The following is a 22,081-nucleotide window of genomic DNA, read 5'->3' as shown; positions in this document are numbered from 1 at the left end:
GGTTTTGCATGATTTCTACGAAATATATCGATGAGCTACTAACTACTGTGGTTGCTAACAATGAGTAATTTGAAATTAAAATTGTCAAAGAAAAAATTACATGAATTGAATGTAATCCTGCATCATATGATAGATCAAAACATCTTGAAAGAAAGATTGACATCATTTAATTTCATTGCTATGAAAGAGAGAATATTTTCTGAAATGCAGACACTGTGATTTTCTTTATTATTTTTCAGTCCTGTGTGGCACTGAAAGTAAATGTAAAATAGAAAATATATAAAGTGTGTTTACGTTAAAGGAATTTAATACAATGCAGCAGCTTTTTTTGCTATCACATTAAAAAAAATTATGGCTACTAATCAGCACTTAGTTTTAAATCAAAAGTCTGAAAGAAATCTGTGCAAAAATTAACATAAATTTATTTCACATTTGTATTATCATTTCTATTTTTCCTTAAAACCCTGTTAATAATATCTTAATGCATTGATTTTATAGGCATCCTACACGTTGTAGACAAACTGTTTTCTTAACCTCAGTGCGTCTGAAAGTTGTGATAGTTATATTTTTGCCTTTTACTGAGAACTTGAAAAGCGCCAGAGTCCAGCCCCGGTTCTTCTTAGTTTTGGGAATCGATCATAAGTTTAGCTGGAGCGCACAGAAGACCTAAATAGGAAGGCTCCGGCATTTCTTTTATGCAACTGAAAATTTCAGTAGAAATTTAATCTCTAAAATTTTATTATTAGTAATAAAAAAAAATTGAATACACCCATACGAGCTTTTTTTAAATTTACGGACACATAGATGTTTCGAGAGCATTTGGGCTAGCATCACATTGTGCTAAAAATATTTAAAAACGATGCATCTTTAGTATATCCAATAGACAGTGTTGCCAGTGCTCAGTTTGAAATTGTTGAGATTTTAATAAAAAATTTGTTAGTTTTGTAACATATGAATTAGACAATAAAACAAATTCCAAATTTGGATTTCCAAATGCCCATAATGGAGTGAAAGACTGTTACTCACAGTGGTGTAACTAGAACTCTTGGACCCTTATGCAAAAATTTTTCCTGGGCCCCCCCCCCTCAATAAATTTAATGTGCTTAAAAATAAAAATTAAAATTAAAATTTTTAAAAAGTTAAAAAAAATCAAGGATTTCATGAGCCAGTGTTTTTATGATGAATTTTATTACATCTGGATTATTTGTTAAAAAATAAAAGCACATCCTTAGGGAACCAGTTGAAAGGTACGTAACATGAAGAAAGAATAAAAAGGAAAATATTTTCCCTTGATCAACTGTGAAATTTGCTTTAGTCTGGGTATTTGATATCAGATGATTTTAATCGGTTATTTAAGACTTTTTGTGTGCGTGCGAGAGACAGACTTTTCTCTCCTTTCACTGAGATACGTACTGATAATAAATGAATATGTCTATATAAAAAAAGGAACATGTCATGTAAAGTATAGCATTAAGAAAAGTAAGAAAGCTTAGTTTTATGGAGATTTTTATATAAAATCCAAGAGGTTTTACATACAAATATGTTTTGAATTTTTATACAAAATCTGCACCAATCTAAGTTTTTTTCGCTTAATTTAGCAAACTTAAATAATTGGTTATATTATAAAACATTGAAAACAATATATTCTGTGAAAATACAAGAGAAACACGCCGAGTGAAACAAAATTAGTAACACAATAACCTTAAGTTTGGTGTAGATTTATGTTAAGATCTCAAACAATTTTTAGGGCAAGCAGGTTTAGGTCCCTCTTCGTGAGAAGTAAAGAAGTCTACAAGACTGAAGAATAGTCATATTTTTCAATTGCGCCAAAATATGTGTAAATATTTATTTTTGAATGATTTTTTTTACCAGGGTAACAACTTTTATTTTATAATATTAGCTATAATTTTATAAAAGCTCCTTGCCTTCATTTCCGAAAACTCTCGAATATAGTCAGAAAGATCAATTTCTTTAGGTGCATCTTTCTCTATAGAAATTAGAGCAAGATTTGTCAGCCTAGTCTCCGTCATAGAAGATCTTAAACAAGTTTGTATGTATTTTAATTTTGAAAAATATCTCTCTCCACTTGCAACTGTTATAGGAAAGGACAGCAAAAAATAACAGCACTTGCAACTGTTATAGGAAAGTTCCACCCCAGTATATTTGCAAAACATTCAAGATTTTATACATATTCTAAAATGACAAGGGGCTCCGCTTCAGGAACGATGTATTTTGACAGATCTTCCAGTTCATCACAAAGTTCCGAAGCGTTCAGATTACTCGAATGTTTATTTATGAGTTTCAATTTCTAGTCTTTGTGTCTATTCAAAAGTTCTCTGAAAGATGTTTGAGGGTTCCTACGTTGTACAGAAAACTGTACCATAGTATATTCCGTATTCCCGAGTAAGTTCAAGTCTTTCTTCTACAGAACGAATAGCAATGTCTAATGTGTAGAAATACAGTTCTACTTTAAGTTACTCTTCCAACACTTTGTATGTTTTCATATGAAGCCTCGTACCCAAACAATCTACGTCGCCTTAGGGTATGATGGACTGGCTAAAGGAAGGGTAGATTTCTAACGTTTCTGCCATTTACTTTTCTTCGGAGATGAAATCTATTAAATTATTATTTAAATTATTATTATCACTTCTAAAAATGTTTTCTCATTCTGCAGACAGCTGACTGCAGATTCGTCTTTATACTTTGCAGAATTTACTCGCATGGTTTACATGAATGAGTATATCATTCCAAATTAGCAACCGAGACAAGAAATTTTAAATTTTGTCTGCCAAGGATGATGCCGAATGCCATAAGAAACTAGAATAAATATTTTTAGCAAGCTATAATAGTACAGAATAAATTTCCTCCACAAATAAAAAAAAAATGAAAATGTAAACAATGATTTGTGTTAATTTTTATTTACTTTTTGTTTAAACCTTTAAAAAATTTTGCAAAATTTGTGAAAAAATAGCTCTTTATGTAACGTTATTTTATTGGCAATAAAATAATGAATAAGATGAAAATAAAAGAATAAGAGCAATTAACTTAAAAAATTTCCACTTAATTAACCAAACAGACAAAATATTCTGCTTCTGTGCTATGATTCAGGGGAGGGAGCGCCATATAAGTTATCCATGAAATAAATATATAATGAAAAGGAAATGAGTAATCAAGCCAGAAACGAGACAAGGGTAAAGCCAGTGCGAAACTTACTGCAAGTAAACGGGTAGAGGGGCAAAATTAGTTCATACGAAATTTACGAAAAAATCTGAAAGCTTTCAGGTTTTACACTTTGTATTACAAAAAATTTATTCAAAATCTCTTATTGTCTTACAAAAAATTAAAATTAAATTACAAAAAATTAAATTTGTCTTACAAAAAATGCCCAAAGGAGCATTTTTTTAAAGTTTTGTGTGCTACTTTTATTTATTAAATATCATGTTCTTCCCGCTTAAACCATTAAATTAAATTCAACAGCAATATCGCATGAGCATATCTTTAGAATTTCCAATACACAGTCTCGCGCACTAGCGATAATTTTTTTTTTTTTTCGTAAAAAATTTCCATTGCGCGCTTTGAAATCGTTGAGTTTCTTAATCAAAAACACGTTAAAGAGTTATAAAATATGAAATCGATAATAAAACAAATTTCAAATTCCAAATTCGGACTTCCAGATGCCCATATTTGGTGCAAGATTACATGATTCAAAATTGGATGGCTCTAGGTACCGTTGTTTTACTCCAATGTGAGAAATATAGATACGTTTATGCAGATTTTTCATTATTTAATTTCTTTAAATATAACACAGGGCTGTAATATTTAGTGGCAACAATTTGAAAAGTGAAGCGATATTTATAGTGAAGCAACGCAAAATGCTAAAACGAAATCAATAGCCTTTTGGGGCTAAAAATTTAGAAGTTTTAGTGTGAAAAATCTAGCACAAATGTAGCTAAGATTGATCAAATTAAAATTTTTAAAATTTATTGTCTATGCTATCAGGAGAGAGTAATATGCTTGTGAAAAAGATTATTGCAACCAGTATAAATATTTAAAATTATATAATAATAAAAATTAAGCAAAATAAATAAATTTTTTAGTCCAAAAAAGGTGCAATTTGCTCTGTTGGACTATTATTTTCATTTTGGCATTTTGCGTTGGTTCACTATAAATGTCCGATTCACTATTCAAATTGTTGCCACCCAATATTATCGCCCTGTGTTATATATAATGAAATTAAATAAGGAAGAATCTGCATAAACGTATCTATATTTCTTGCATTGGGATAAAACAGCGGTACCTAGAGCCATCCAATTTTGAATAACGTACATTTCCACCCGAATATGGGCATATGGAAGCCCAAATTTGGAATTTGCTTTATTATCAATTTCATATTGAGTAAAACTTTAACGAATTTTTGATTAACAAACTCACCGATTTAAAAGTGAGCAGTGACAACACTCTACGAGGGAAAAAAAAACGCGCGGAACTGCGTATCGGAAATTCTAAAGATATGCTGATTTTAAAATTATTTCGCGACATTGCTGTTAAACTGAATTTTATGGTTTAAGTATAAAAAACATGATATTTAATAAATAAAGGTAACACACAAAACATTAAAAAAACGCCCCTTTAAACATAATTTAAAATCTGAAACCTTTCAGATTTTTTTCTGAATTAATGCTATATTAAATTTTTAACTCATTTTATTTTTTAAATGTTTTTATTATATTTATTTCCTGAACTAAAATCTGGAAGGATTAATGTAAAAATTCATTACAATAAGTTTCTGATTAACTAGCTTCTGTAATGTATGTAGTTTCTGTGTGATTAACTGGGGATCCGGTTAATTTGCCGAGATAATCCGAAAAAGCATACAAGTCTTTAGAGGTTAAAATTATGCACATTGATAAAATTATGCACATAAACCTGGGCTTAATTTAGGAACTAAAGATCCTACCATCAAGAACAGTGAATGAAATCAAGAACAGTGAATGTACCTAGCCATCAAGAACAGTGAATGAAAAATGATTATAAATTAAACAAATAAAACAAGGAATAATTAAAATCAAATAAAATGTAAAGTTAAAAGGTATGTTTTAATTTTAAAACTAATGGTATATAAAGAAATAAAAAGCAAATTGTAAAACTTACATGTATATTGAAACAAATGAAAAGTAAGAAAATAGTAAGATAGGATACGAAAGACAAAAGAAAGGAAGTTATTGAATACACACATATACATGCAAATACACATATTTACATAATATACACACATATACAAGCAAAAACATATCTCGGGCAGGTTTGGAATTTTTATTTTGTTGACTTTATTTTACGCCTGTTATCGAATTTAATATTGCTTTAGTTTAGCTTTTCGCATCATTTTAAAAATCAAGGATAATGCAAAGAGTATACAGAAATAAACACTTTAATTTAATAATAAAAGAATGGATTGGATTGGATTATTTAATTATGGCAAAGCACACGAGGACTATCTGCCTAAAGGGAGGGATGCCTTCGTGAAGAACTTTTTAAGGGAAACTGGCTCGTGTACACGTTACACATGGGGAAAACCACGAAAACGCCCATGCAGCCAGCCCATTTGTCCAAGGATTAGAACCTCGAACCAAACTACCAGGCTAACTAACTCGGTTTTATATCAATTTTAATGTCTTAAACGAAAATTTAATTGATTCTTTTTACGGTTTTAGATCTCAAATGAACCAGGACAATGAAATATGTTTTCAAAACGTATTAATCTGCTATTATGAAGCTTTAATTCATTTTCTCCTGATGAGTTTTGAATTGGAGTTTCAGTAAAAGGAGAATAATTTTTATAATTTTGCATGTTTTCCCTTTTGCATTTTTATTTTTCGAGTTTGTGCTACTATGAATTCTTATTTTAAATTTGTTTAGATATTGTGTTAAACCTCTTATACAGGGTTGCAGTTATTTATAGCGTCGAGGAATTGCCTTCCTTTGATTTCAATTTAATTTTAACTTTAGATGCTTTAAGTTTATTTTACTTCAATCCTGCTGCTATAGCGCAGGACAAGTTTAAAAAAAAATTGTTTTTTATTTTTGGCCTGTCATTATGTTTCTTAATGTATGGAAACATATATTTCATATTTATCATAAAAATATTTCATGTTAATATAACAATATGTTATTAATATTAGAAGACATTCGCATTGTTAATGGTGATAAGTTTGGATTTTATTGACCTGTATCCAAAGAGTTTTGAAGGTGACTGTGTAATATGTGAAATGGAAATTTTAAAATTAAACCTTCCAAGTTTCCAGAAATGTTTAATAATTTGTAGTTAAACTTATTGACACTAACGTATTTGAAGATGAGTACTCTGTCGCATTTTAAAATTAAACCTTTCAAGTTTCCAGAAATGTTTAATAATTTGTAGTTAAACTTATTGACACTAACGTATTTGAAGATGAGTACTCTGTCGCATAGATTCTAAAATCAGCATAAATAAATACTTGTTTAGGAAACAAGTATAAAGTTTCTTCATAATTACTAAAAATAAAGTTGTATGAAACAAGTTTTGCGCACTTCTTAGAGAAATGCGAAAATCATCATTTAATGAAAATAGATTTTTTTTACCCCAGGTGGATCAAAAAGCAAAAATCAGTTAGGAAAACAAAAATCACGATATATTTTAGGAGCATTAATATTTTTGATTATTGTTATATTTTTTATTTACGTCTTAAAACAACTATTTCTGGCTCCGAAATTAATTACGTCAGATTTCCAGTTTTTACATTGCTTATAAATTAAGCCGTATTATTTTTATCTTAAACATTAATTTATTAATGACAAAAGTATGAAAAATACATATAATGTATGGAAACATATATTAACGGAACCTATTTAAGTCTAAGAAACTCTACGCAGTGGTGCCAAAATGAAAGAGAATAATGCGAAAAAGGATTTTATGAGTGAAAATCGCATCATTTTCCACTAAAACGTTTTAACTAATTTTTTTTAATTGCAAAAATTATTGAAATATTGCAATAAAAGTGGGAGAATTCTTTTCCATTTGTCTGTGTAGTGAACATTGTATTGTAATTTGTGTTCTTTCAGATGTTGAAATGCAACTTAAAACTATTAGGTCCAACGCTGCCATTAATAGGTTTAATATTTTCAGTAATTAATTCATCGAAATTTACGAAGTAGTATATACTTTTAGTTGTATGATGTCATTTTATTATCATTATTATATTATTATTGATGATTTCACGTACTGAATGCAAAGTAAAAGTAATATAAATATTAAAATAAATTAAAAGCAAAAGTGTAAATTTTAAAGTTTTATTTCAAATAACGGCCCACTAGCGACCGAGCGGTAAAGTCGCTGAACACTGGTAGTTCGAATCCCGCGAACGGACTGGCTGCATGAGCGTTTTCGTGGTTTTCCCCATGTGTAATGTGTATACGAGCCAGTTTACCTTAGAAAGTCCTTCGTGAAGGCATTCCTTCCCTTAGGCAGATAGCCCTCGAGACTTTGCTACAATCGGACACACACACACTTTTTCATTTCAAATAACGATTAGAAAGTACTCCACGAAGGCGTTCTTCCCCTTGGGCAAATATTCCTCGAGTGCTTTATTATTATATAATAATTCAATTCAGTTCCGTTTAAAACACATACAAATTATTGTGCATTACTGAATTGTAAGCTTAAATGTTTCACGTTGTTAAAATGAATTGTAATTTATTATATTTTTTCAAACGAAGGGAAATTAAAATATTTCTTTCAAAACAAATTTAATATCTTCAAAATTATCTTTTACAGATTAGTGTGAATTTTTGGTAGATGAGTAATTTACAGACTAAGAAACACCACAGCTGTTCTCTTTCCTAAAGCAAATCAATTTACGAGTTCTATGCCTTCAGATTTAATTCTCATTTAGGAATTTTAAAGAATTCTTAACCTGCACTTTATCTGCAATGTGAGAATATTTTGTAAATTCTGATATGAAAAGTACGATAAATATTGATTTACTCATTATTTCAAGTAAAAATATTCATCCATTCCATTTCCTCTCCCCATAAGTGAAGAAGAAGTCATGAATTTCGATAAATTTAAGGAAAACAAATTAACTGAAATATTTGCCGCTTAATGTTTAAGCAACCAGAATGAAACTTTGTGTTCTTTGTTGAAACACAACAAAACCCGTTGAATTGGGATTGCAAAGGAAGTTAGCTTTGTCGCATAAAACATGCCCCTTTTTTCTTTGACCTTGAATTCATTCAAAGATCCCTAAGAAACGGGAAATCTCTCTTTTCTAAATGTGGTGTCATAAATTCTTTGCATTTCCTGGACGAGGACACCATTTCAACATGTGGGTGGGGCAAAGTCCTTTCATGCCACGACTGCTCAACTTACGTCAATGATTGTGTTTCCTTAAGAAAGGAAAGCATACATTCTGGAGTTAGCAATTGATACTTGCGAATGATTTCCCCCTCCAGATTATTAGTCTAAAAAAGAGAAAAAAATCAATCCGCCTTTAACTTTGCCATTTTGGAATGTTTCATACTTCTAAAACCAAAATTTTCCCATCCCTATACTCTGCTTTCTGGTGCGACTGCACCGTCGTTTTTTACATTGTGAGAACCATACATTCAAACATTCTAGGTAACATTGTTTCGTCATAGTGCGAGAAACATACATACATTTATGCAGATTCTTCCTTATTTAATTTTTTAAAAAATAGTACAGGGTGAAATTATTTGGTGGCAACAATTTGAAAAGTGATACGCCATTTATAATGAACCAACGCAATACATGTTATATTAAATTGTAAAAATCATTCACATTAATTCAATTTCAAGCTTAATATTAGTCCTGATTTTTGGACTTGGGTTTAATGGAAGTGCTAGTAACAGATTCAGTATATGAACAAAATTAAACGCTTCGGAATGGTATATTATGAAAATTTCGAACTGCAAATAATATACCACGTTTCCCCTTAATTTGCAAAGGTCATTCGAAATTAAGTACCAGAATCCTGTTTAGTTACTTCTTTATTTATGCTTAGAAAATGTGTCTATTAATTATTCGATCATAATAACAAAGTATATAGAAATAAATTAATATACAAAATAATTACATTATAATAAATAGTTACAATTAATTTTCACTTCCACCCCCTGTTGAAATGGGATTGCAAAGGGAGAAACCTTTCCTTCAGAGGGTCGCCTTTAAAAATTTTCCGGTAAGAAACTAAGAAATACAAAGGAACTTTTTCTATTTTCTGCTGACTCCTATGCCTGAACTGAGGTAGGTCACGAAGTTACTATTTGATAGTCGAATGATGGAATATTAACTTTTGAAAACACTGAATTTAACTGTTTTATGTGCTTCCAAGGGCCCCTTTTCTGCGTCTTATACGGAACTGCGTCAGTGCACCATACAGGAAGAGGGCCCTTAAAAACTTAAAAGAAGACTAATTCTATTATATTAAAATAAGAATTTATAGTAGTACAAACTCTAAAAATAAAAATGAAAAGCGAAAGGGAAAAAGATACTTTTAACTTTAAACATGTAAATGTAGTTCACCAGGACATTTAAGGGCCCCCTACAGGCTCCTATGCAACGGCATTCCTTGCATACCCTTATTTACGCCACTGGTTACTCAAAATTTGATGACTCTAAGTACTGTTGCTTTCACAAAGGGAGAAACCTACATACATTCATGTACCTTCTTCATTATTTAGTTTCTAGTTTCTTTAAGTATAATATTTGGTGACAACAATTTGAAAAGTGATTCAGGGTTTTGAGACTAATAGCCCTTCCAGGCTAATTATATCAAAAAAAGATTTATTAAATTTTTATTTAAATTATTTAATTAGTAATTTTAAAATTATTTTAATAATTATTTATTTAATTTATTTATGATTTTATTAGTCATTTTATTTATTTCTTTGTGCCTTTTTCTTGGCAATCTTCCATACAGCTCCGACACTTCCAATTTTAGAAATTTAAGCCCTGCTTTTACTAAAATCTTGTAACTTAATTATGTAGTTTATTATGATTGCAAACTTGCTTGTGTATTATCCCAAACACTGCATCCATTTAGTTTTATAAACAGATTTCTTTTTATTATCGATTGTAAATAAATGATTTGGTGCACTTCTGATTTCTTCTAAATTTCTTGATATGGTAGCTACAATAAAAAAATTAAATGTTCAGAATAAAATTACTTATTAGATTTATGAATGTGCAATATGAACAAAGTCACTCGTGAGAGAATATATAAATATGAGCTTATATGTGAATGCTCTCAAATGGAAACATATTCCAAAAGCTGTATATTTGCTGAATTAATTCTGCCTTAGTAAGGTTCAGATTTTTCAACATTTTTTTAAATCTGACTTGATGAATTAATTCCCCTCCCCCTTATGTATATGTAAAAAAAAAAAAGTTTGTTAAGCATATGAAATTCCCTGACAAGATTTCCTTCATTGATTTAAAAAATGTCAAGTTTTTAAACACTTGAATCTGATTTTGAAATGATTTAAAATTTAATATTTTGTTGAATACCTGATTATATAAAAGTTAAATATGTTACAGGTGTTGATGTCACAGCCAATCAAGATGAGATATCTGACCATGAAACATTCCAGCTTGAATATAATGAAAAAACAAAGAGCTGGCATATCCGGACCATGCAAGACAAATACTGGTCACTTGATAGTAGTGGTGGTATTCAAGCTAATGCTTCCAAAGGGTATATGTTTTAGTTCTAATTTTTACCTGTATTTAATGCTATAATTCTGAATAAAGTATTTAAAATTTTTATTAAATAAATGGCATTATTTAGAATTATATGATGGTAGATATATTTTATATTATTGATTTTTAATTATCTGAAAGAATTTTAGCAATTTAAAGACTATGTCATGAATTTAAAACATCTTTAATTTTGCAAATGTAACCTTTTTCAGCCTGCTAACAATAAATTTAGTTTAAACTATGAAATTTAGTAAAATAATGTAACATTGAACAATTGTTTCTAAAAATTAGCAATCCGTCCAAAAAATATTTTGCTTTTAAAAATTAGTAAAAAAAAAAAAAAAAAAAACAGCCACAAAATCAAGTGTCTTTGTGTAGTGTTCAGTTAAGTTATATTAAAATGTAATTCTAAGTTTTCCAAAATACAACAAAACCTCATCTAATGAAGTGACTTGCATAGTTTTTCAGACATTGTATGGAAATTATTTTTGGCAAATGATAAAAATATTATTGTTTTATAGAATTGCAATAAATTTATGCGAGATTTGAGTAGTTTAAATAAAATGCTGATTAGATATATACAATTCAGTTCATTTCCTCAAGTTTACTACACCTTTTTTGAGAATATTAAATATATAAACAGCATTTTAGTTTATTTCTATTTTTACTTCATTTATCTTGGATTCATACAAATACTTGACATGGTAAAATTTATTAGCTTAGTTATTATGATTAAACATTGCATTCAAAAGTAGATAATAATCTCGTTTGATACAATAAATTCTAAGTGTTTAATGAAAATATGCATTCATAAATATACATGAGAGTAAAATAAGATGCTTCAGAGGTTTTGTATCAATACTGGCTTCTTAGTGCAGCACATGGTGTATCTACCAAGCATGAATTTTTATTGAAAAATCTGAGAATGAGAGAATTGTGCATTGACTTTGAAAATCAACAACAGAGGCATTTAAGAATAAGTGGTTTTGTTCTTAAGGTAAATATTCCATTATAAATACAAGAAAAGTGCTGTATTGCTATGTGTTAAGGTAAAATTGTTAGAGTATTGAATAAAAAAATTATGACTTTGGCATACGACAGGCAAATTGTTAGGCGAGTGGACAATGAATCGAGCTACTTTGATTAGCAAACTTCTTGAAGTTCGTTAGATCTCTTGATGTGCCAAAACAGTTGAGGAGCAGGCTAAAACGCTTGTAGACATCAAACTTTTTCGGTCATACACTGGAACTAACTATTGAATGCACAGTCTTTTTCTTACGTATACAGTAATCTATACTTTTTTCATAAAATATAATTATGCAGTAGTAATGTGTTTTTCACTGTGTATTATTTAACTGAACTAAGTCTTTCCTGTTTCAGTAAATCTGAACAATTGAAATAAAATCATCAGTAACTTGTAAATAAACCAGTATAGGGCTAATATCCATTCTGTGAACAGTAAAGTGAATTTTCCAAGAAAATTTAGTCAATTCCAATAACACATAATACATTAAATTTTATGGTCTGCTGTATGATTGTTTGAACCATCAGGTTTTATGAAGATATTTCAATACAAAGTCCGAAATCCCGACGCCCATTATCTGGAATGATCTAAAATCCAGACCTCAAAACCACCAACAACGTATTTCTCAGGGCAACGTATCTCGTAGGCTTTACGCATGCACATTTGGTTCCCTCCTCGGCGCATCATAAAACATCTGGAGAATCCCGATTCTTAATTTCACTTTGACACTAAATAAAATACATTGTTATTGAAAAAACAAACAGTTTAGCATAAAAGATTTTGTTGATGATACTCATAGACCTAAGGATTACATTTAGGGTTATTTGAATTAAAAATAACTGATTTGTTATTCTCATAAATTCAGAACCAGCACCAGGGCTCGTATGGCCGCACGGAGTCGCAGAATTTAGGACCCACAGAGACTACAGGCGGTAAGATATCTAGCACCGGCCCTTAATAAGGCTTAAGTGTATGTGGGAATTTATTTATTCAGAACTCTGATAAGCATGTACAAGAAATAGACATAAGTATAATAAATAAATAAACTAATAAAATTCGGGCTTGATTGTCTCCGTGTGCGATAGAAGCAAGATAAAATTTAATGGAACGTGTTGTTGGTTGCCAAGCTCATGATGCATAGCCAAATATGTATAGGGAAGGACAGCTAAATTTGATGATGATAGCCGCTAATTTTAAAGGCAAAACAAAGGTGAAATTTTCCAATTAACGGATTTTGTAAAGGAATTTGGAGAAGATTTTGATTGACAAGTTAGATGGAATTCTCGAAATAGCAGGTACAGGACTTCCAATAATGTAACTGAACAAGAAATTATGTCTGTATACAGAATTAAAGAGAAAGGTATTTAGCACAAAAAACGGAACAACTTACATTGAAAGAAAATGAAATAAGGTAAACAAATAAATAATAAGCTTTTTTTTTCTTTTTTTTTTTTTTTTGTAAATTTTGATACCCTTTAGATCATAAATACTTCATTATTTCATATTTTTAATTTTTTAATTTCTACATGCCATTTTACTAGATTTAAACTAAGATCTAATATCCAGAAAAGTCCCAAATCCGGAATCGCGAAATTCTGTGGCAATCACTAAGAAAGGATTTAAACATTTTTTTTATGTAGCAATTTTACAAAATACTACTGTATTCCTGTAGAAATTTTACTGTACTTCCTTTTACTGCTGGCATATCCTATCAATGCATATTTTAAAATTAAGACTGATGGTTCATCTATAAAAATTGTCAAATGACTTTTCATTAAAAATAAAAATTAGAACTTGGAATACAACAAAAAGAATTTGTATAAAAAATAGTGATGCTACTCGTTAAAACCGAAAAAAAGATGCTCATGACAGCCACAGTTTGGCACATTCTGAAAATTTGGTGATCTTACTAAGGTGTTCTACAAAGGCAACTTCTGCTTACTAAGATGGTTGCACTGATATTTAGTAAGTACCCAAAATTAAATTTTCAGTTTTCTTTACATTTAAAAATAGATGACTTCAGTGTAAAGAAAACTTTGAAAGGTGAATGTTAATTTTCTGCATTTTCCCATAAATGATGTTGTGTTAGAAATTATTTTTTCTTCAAACTTCGAATTCATTTGATAATTGATAATGTGTGATATTATTTAATTTTCTATGAATTCATGTATATTGTTTCATGTTACAGATAATAGTGTTATGTTAAACTAAAATTTTTTGGTTTTTCTCTAGTCCTTCAAGTGCACACTTCACCTTAGAATGGTTACCAGAAGGCAGTGTGGCATTCAAAGCAAACAATGGCAAGTATGTAGCAGCAAAAAAAAGTGGCCATCTGTATGCCAACAGTGACAAAATAGAAGACATGGAGAAGTTTTACTTCTATCTAATTAATCGCCATACTCTTGTGCTGAAATGCGAACAAGGATTTGTGGGATATAAGAGCGCTGCCTCTCCAAAGCTAGAGTGCAATAAAGCCACTTATGAAACCATATTCATAGAAAGAGACGAGAAAGGAATATGCTACTTTAAAGGTATATAATAAGCAAAATTTTATAAAAATAAATTAAAGGTTTAATGGAATTAAATTCTACATTAAAACTGGTTCTTACTTATTATCCTGTTGAACTTGAAAGTTGGCTATCATCAAACCATGAAAGTCGGCGGCAATCCCACAAAGGTGCATTAGTCATTCTTACAGAATTCTGAAGAAACGAATGCCTCTTTATTTAATAAACAGTCAGTACACTTTGTAAAAAGAATTTGTTCAATTTCTGCTGTTTTGTTAGCAGTTTGCTTCCAATTTTACCAGAAGCTCTATTTTAGAATGCAGTGAGTATGAACTTCTTGCAGATAACTCTTCCCATTTATTATTGTTTTGTTCCCCATATGTAACTGACCATATCATATCCATTAATATGAACCTTTTAATGGTAAAATCTTTACTCTTAAATTTTAATTATTCCTCCCCCTTCCCCAAAATGCAAAGGAAAAATAAAAATACAGTAGTGATGGTTAATTTGTATCCTTATTCATAAAAACAAAGCAGGGTTTTTTAATAATCAGTTGCAGTTACATCAAATGAAAGTGCAGATATTATGAGGTAGACGCTTATCCATAACCTGCCTTAAATCACACGGCTTGGTGATACTTTCACAGTCGATGAGATATCTAAGTACCTTAATTTTAGTCAGAATCTACGTACAAAATTGTATCAAAATTCTTTTTTGGCTAGAATAAGTTTGATAAATAATATTAAAATAACCACTTGCTGCTTATAACATACATGCTAATTAATTAAACAAGAAAGCTAAGATAAATGAATATTCTTAAGTATTTTCAATGAGTTGTTTTAATATCCAATATAAATACATTTTCACTTTTCATCAAAAGTATTTTTTAACTGACATACCTTATGAGTTCTTCATGACTAAGTAGGAAAGGACTTAATTGAACTAGACCAAGATCCCCCCAATAAAATAATAATTAATAAATAAATAATGAAATATTCAATAAAAATGTCCCATCAAGGTAAGTAGATTTAATTCATATTGTGAGAAAAGATGAAATGCCTTAACTATTCTTTTAATTAGTGAAATCAAATTATGGAACCAATATTTTATAGTTTTCTGTATTATCATACTACCTATATTTAACATTGCCTTCAATATTTTGTAGAGATTTTAAGGTATACTGTGCCAAAAGGGGGAAAAAAAAATCTCCCTTTCTATTGGGCCAATTGGTGAGAATTCAAATTGCATTTGTCATTGTCTCGAAATTGCGACTTGGAATGTATAATAGATTTATATATAGCATTGTTCTAATATAGGTACTTTGACACAAATTCAGACTTTTTCTGAAATGATATGCCAATTTTATCCAAATTTTGATTTTACGACTCAAATTATGCCTAGATATTGAATTTTGTAAAATTTGATGCGAAATTTACAGAAAAATTCCTTATCTTGCCACCTTTTTTTCAGTTTATGCCAAGAATAATTCATTTGGCAAACTTCTTAATGTATGGCAAACTATTTTCCTTTCCCTTTTTAGATCGTGCATGAGCGGAAAAAAGTCATATTGTTCCTACTTGCAAATAATTTTAATAAAGTGCCTAAAACCACATTTGATGTTATTATCGCTTTCAACAAATATTCCAGTTTTCAAAATGTGCCAATATATATTATAATATTCATCTATATCTTTGGAAATTTTAAATAAACTCATTTTTTGCAGGTATCCTTAGAAATGCATATGCTTTCAGATGATGGTAAAAATTTTAGATTTTAATTCAAAATTTTATAAAAATTATTTAAAAATATAAATTTTAGAAATAAATTATAAAAAATGGGTGAATTTTATTTGGAATGAACCTAAATTTTGAAATGTGAAAGGAAGAATCAAATAAGTTTAATAAAAAAAGAAAGATTAATAAATATATGCTAGGTGCCCACCAGGTGACCGAGTGGTAAAGTCGATGAACACTGGTAGTTCGGTCCGAGGTTCAAGTCCCGCAAACGGGCTGGCTGCATGGGCGTTTTCATGGTTTTTCCCCATGTGTAACGTGTATACGAGCCAGTTTCCCTTAGAAAGTCCTCTACAAAGGCATCCCTTCTCGTAGGCAGATAGCCCTCGAGGCTTTGCCATAATCACACACACGCACAGATATATGATTTTAAGATATATGATATATGATTTTTTGATAAGGATTTTGCATTGAGCATAATTTGAGTCATAGAATCAAAATATGGAAAAAAAATTGGCATGTCATTTCAGAAAAGATTTTATTTTGTGTCAAAATACCTATATAACAACAATGCTATATATATATATATATATATATATATAAATTTACTACATATCCTAAGTCGCGCTTTCAAGACATGAAAAACGCAAGTTGAATTTAGTCAATCAACCCAGTAAAATGGAAGATATAGAGCTGTCTCCCCCCATTTTTTTGGTACAGTGTATTTTATTACTATGGCCCTTCTAACTTAAATGGTACCAGAAAGCCCTTTGCAAAATGTGGTCAAATGGCTGCCAGTCCATACTACATTCATTTAAGAGTCTGCCTATCATGAAAAGAGCTCTGAGTAAGTTTGCAGTTTTGGCACAATTTGTTAACAAAAGATATCTTGGCATGGTTCAAATAAAGGGGCTGTAATAATAAGGAAGTACAGATTTTTAATATACAGTTTATCCACAAAGTCTCTGAACAACTTGTTCTTCTTTGACACAAATTGCACAGTGTCGACATGCAACAAAATGGCCTCCAATTTACTCCTTTAATAGTCAAATGTAACAAAATCAATGTATCAAGGTAAACTCTGTTATTGTTTCTCCATTGAAGAAAAAGGATCCTAAAATATCATCATGCAGCATCCCATGTCAAACATTCAATTTTGTACTGTCCCACTTCAACTCCCTCGTGACATGAAGATTTTTAGATCCCCAAATCCACATATTATGTGTATATCAAACCAAAACAAAATGTTGAAAAACTTTTGATGTACATGTAATAAATAATATCACAAATTTACAACACTACCTCTTACAGGGTAATAATAATAGGGTAAAGTTGTTCTAAGACTTTGTGGGCATCCTATAGTATGCTGTGTGAAAATGTTGTTATATATTATATAATTTTAACAGGAAATAATGGAAAATATTGGTATGCAAATGCGGATGGTACTATATCTGTAGATTCAGAAGCAAGCAGTCAAGGATTTTACATTGAGCTACGTGAACCTTCGAAGCTTTGCATCAAGACTTCCAACGGGAATTACATAGTTGCGGAGAAAAATGGTCTGTTTAAAGTCGGAGGCTCAGATCCTGAATCAGCTACAACATGGGAATATTAATTTGTTATCTGCATGAAAACTGAGACAGTCTTGCTCACATAAATGTTAAGTGTGTTTGTAGTAACAATTTTCTTCTTTCCCAAAGACACGGATGTCAATAATTTAACAATGACACATTTCTTTTTTGCCAAAACATATATTTTTTATATGTTCACATTAGAACTTTGTTTGAGATGATCTTTGTATTGCTTTTTAATAGCCTAAGATACACTATCAAGTTCCTTGTTTGCATAATTTATTTGCTGGCAAAGTTGTTTGTGCCAACTTGGATAGACTACCTTTTTGTATTTTATAAATTTGTGATAAATATATGAATTACTTTCCATTTCTACTATAATGTAAAACAGAATTAAAGTGTTTCTAATAATTAAGAAATGCATTTACTCTCATTCCAATTTGAATTTAATTATACAAGTCTCTTAGCATTGATAATTAATCTGTTTTTGTATTTGTGTTTTATATTGGTATGTAGTAATTTTTACAATTTTTGAATTAGTTTTACTAAACTTAAGCTGTATCTATGCCATTTTTATATGTTTTTTCTACAAATTTGTCAGTTTGTACATGATTTATATAAAAGTGAGATTTTATACCATTTTAAAACTAATACGAGTTTGTTCCAGCAGATTAAGATAGTGCTTAACTGCCCAATCACCAGCAGCAGAAAAACTGTGAAAGTCAGTGTTTGTAATGATGTAAAAATAAATTTCAATTTAATAGGCCATCCTTTGTCGAGTCATGACTCTTATTTCATTTATATATGTTGGAAAAGTACAATAAATAAAATTTAGAAATGTCGTGCTGAAAACGAAATTTCACATAAATCATATTTCATATAAATAGATATGAAATTGTAACTCTTTTATTTGAGTAAAATAATTGATGTAAGTTATATGAAAATCAACTTTCAAGCATATCATTTACGCTATGCAAGACTTATGGGGTGTTAGAACCCCAAAATCTTCAAAATATGGTGATTTCGGATTTTTGCATTTTCAAATTCTGTACACTTTTATCTTTCTAAAAATAGCATTCTTTAATCTCTATGAAAACTAGAACTGTAAAAAATCTAGTTTTAATTTGTCATATAATGCTTTGATAAATGAGGATTTTTACATAAAAATGTGGTTTTTTTTTTTTTTTTTTTTAATACTCTATGTACCTTTTCTCAGGAACTACTTCTCACAAGTATCTAAAATTTTTATGGCTTAGTTATTAGGTTTCCTAATATTTACTGAAATGAGCTTTTGTGATAAAATAAGAAAAAAAAAATTTTTTTTAAATTTTGTGTGTGAGAAAAGTGCTAAATTTTACTATGCCTAACAAAATATTCTGTAAATTACTCTAAAATTCAAAATATTTCAAAAGCTCATTTCAGTATAATCAGATAGGTATAATTTAATTTGGCCTTTTTTTTTTTTTTTTTTTTAATTACACAAAAAATTTCAAGCATGTATCTACAGCAGATTTTGAGAAAAGGTACATCAAAAATGGCCAATTTAACGTTGTTGGTATAGGGGTTGCTGATAAACCCTTAACGTATCTTACCAGACTTTAATATGCAACTGTAAGTCAGTTTTGTAAATTTTAGTTCCAATCAGATGATTAAGAATATAGAAGATAATAAAATTTCAAACATTTTTGAATACTAGAAACTAAGAAGGGTTTTGGTAATTTATACCTCCATATTGTTAATAATTTTTGTTTGTTATAGTGATGTTTTGCTACAAATATCTAGTTCTACGAGAATATTTCATATGCTGCTTCTAAACTCTTCTCATCTCATGCACACACACAAAAAATTGCATCAGTTTTGAAATTCAATTTTTCTAATCCATGACTACGGTTTTGAAATGAAAATATTAAGAACCTAATTTTCAAAATTTTAATATATATATTTACAAAATAAAAAATAGGTAAAGAAAAATTTTAATTTGCAAAAGCCTCTTTACTCTCTATTTTAATTTGGCCTTTTTTTTTTTTTTTTGGAAACAGTGACTGTAAATTGCATCATTTCCAAATTAATTCATGCCATATGAATTACACTCTGATGCAAATAGCTAAATAAGATATCAATCGAAGCCAAAACCTTTAATATCTAATCTAGATAATGGGAAGTCTTTTGAGAACTATGACTTAACAATTTCTGATGGCTATGTCATATGTTTCAGTATATTTTAATAGTTTGTAAATAGCTAGAAAACATTTAAATTATAGCTGTTAAAACTTGTAGCTGTAAAACAACCTTCATTAGAAATGAGAATAAAGAAAAATGGATACTTTTAGTTTAGTTCCAAGTCGGATCAGGCATCTCTCTTTGCATGACAAGATGTAGAAAAGTTCAAATGTGATAAAGAACAGGTGCCCAGATTGTGCCTATTGATAAGTGTAATTTACAATAAGAATGTAGTTCTCAAGAATTGTTTTGTTCAGAAATATGTGCAAATTCTCACAACAGCCATAATTGAAAGTGTCTCTTTTCATGTATATCACACAGAAAGGGGGGATATTTAAAATAAAATGTATGTAAAGCAAATTCTAACTACAATTTGTAATAGTGTCTAGCATTCTTTTAATTAAGGTGTTTTTACTTCCTTGTACGAAGTAAAAAGGAAGTATTGTAATTGCGAAAAGTTTCAGGCAGCATATTTCAACAAAAATATCCATTTTGACCACTATCGAATGCAATTTAACAATGTTTTTGCGTTGACATCTGTACGTAAGGACACAATAAAAGACTTCCTCCAAAAAAAATTACAAAACTGCTTTAAAATGAATTCTAAAGATAATTTTTCATGGCATCTGTGCGTATGTAGATGTGCACCTCGTATTCTGGTAACAATCGGCCGCACTAAACATATATATAAATATATATATATATTCACTCTGTTACTTGGCTCAGTGATCTCAGTTTCTTTACTCTACTTTAGTTTTATGTTTGTAAATTGTGCATTTTTTGCTTTAGAAATGATTGAATCATGTTGTTCTTATCTTCCGTTTAAGGTTTTAATGCCTTTAGTAAATCTGCAAGCAATATTTGTACAATTATCAACAATTTAAAAGTTGTTTAAGTGCAGTCAAGCCTAATTTTTAAATAACATGGCTGACATATTTGTTTACATTTAAAACAGCAGAATAGTAGATTTGTTGCCAATCTAGAAAGACTAAGTGCTTCGCAAGAACAAAGATAAATGCCCTCATTTTTATTGCGAATTAAATTATGCTTAATCCTTTCTGGAATTTTTTCGAGGAAATAAATGTTTAAGATTTACTTCATAATTTTTAATATAGATATTTTGAGTTTTTATGTATTCTTGCCTTGTTGCAAAGTGAGAGCTGAATTAATTGAATGAAGTATAACTAAATCATCTGTGAAAAACTGTTTCTTTTTTGTTTGCTTAATTTCTTTTATACATCGTTCTAGATTTATTATAGTACTATTTGAATAGAACATGTGGCAATGATTAGATAATTCTTCAAATGATATAAATTTTGTGCATTCTGAGTTAAAAATTGAACGAAATATAACGCTGTTAAACCTTTGACGCGCGATGGTCGCACCCTGAAACCACCAATTTTCGAATTTTTTCTCTTCTTTCTGAAATTTTTTAGTGAAAATCAATTGATTACTGATCTTTTACCTCTAAATAACACAAAATGACTGCAGATTCATACATGTTTTAGGTCTTAGTACTTCAAATCGGATGTCTTTTAAAATTCGTTTTCAATGAGACAAAATAACTTCCTTTATTAATATAAACATCTTTAAATTTCAAAAGTTATTCATTGCAAATCATGATTTCTATCATAAACAATAAAAAATAGCAATAATTAAACTGTATATATATATAAAAAAAAACCTCTATATGCATGGCATTTGCTTTGGGGTTTCAGAGCGCTACAACTGTGCCACTAGTGCATTGTCTCACAGTGCTCTAGAGGCTCTGTGGTCGCGCCTTGAAACCACTGCTCTTCACAATGGCGTTTACTTGCTTCTCAAATAGGAATGTTTATTTTTACCCGGATATAGATAAGGGGTTTTGAAACCACAGTTATTTTATTACTAAACAATACATGTCCAGTAAAAAGGTCTTTCTTTCCAGTGATTTTTCTCTGACCTCAACACACTTGCTCCTCAAGCTAGTATTGTGATTTTTTAAATTATTTCCTGTGGTTTAAATTTTAATGTAAATATACTTTGCTGTAATTAAAAATAAAAATCTCGTAAAGATTTATTTAAATTAAAAATATTCTCTGAATATTTTGGGACAAAATACGAATAAAATAAGTATGAAATGAGAAATGAACAATCCGTACCAAAGCAAAGCAAAAAAAAAAAAAAAAAGGCCCCCCCCATTAACATAAAAAACCACAAATTTCATGTGCCAGATCAAAAGAAACTAAATAACGCTGGGCACATACTAGTGAAATTTAGATCCAGGCAGT

At 29.6% G+C, this 22,081-nt stretch overlaps 1 protein-coding gene across 1 annotated transcript in view; it reads left to right on the top strand.

Moving 5' to 3' along the window:
* The window catches only part of sn (fascin domain-containing protein singed), a 116,627-nt gene extending 98,268 nt beyond the window's left edge, over nucleotides 1-18,359 (top strand). Inside the window, exons 4-6 of the mRNA XM_085821517.1 lie at nucleotides 10,592-10,748; nucleotides 14,010-14,308; nucleotides 17,427-18,359. Coding sequence (XP_085677643.1) covers nucleotides 10,592-10,748; nucleotides 14,010-14,308; nucleotides 17,427-17,635 — 665 coding nt within the window. The 3' untranslated portion in view covers nucleotides 17,636-18,359. The remainder of the gene's footprint in view (nucleotides 1-10,591; nucleotides 10,749-14,009; nucleotides 14,309-17,426) is intronic.
* The last annotated feature ends 3,722 nt before the right edge of the window (nucleotides 18,360-22,081 follow it).

The sequence above is a fragment of the Stegodyphus dumicola genome, chromosome 8 (assembly GCF_044657685.1).
Source record: "Stegodyphus dumicola isolate Sdum_Otavi_A_Nest chromosome 8, ASM4465768v1".
Classification (NCBI taxonomy): Eukaryota; Metazoa; Arthropoda; class Arachnida; order Araneae; family Eresidae; genus Stegodyphus; species Stegodyphus dumicola.
This window is presented reverse-complemented; position numbering and strand designations above follow the sequence as displayed.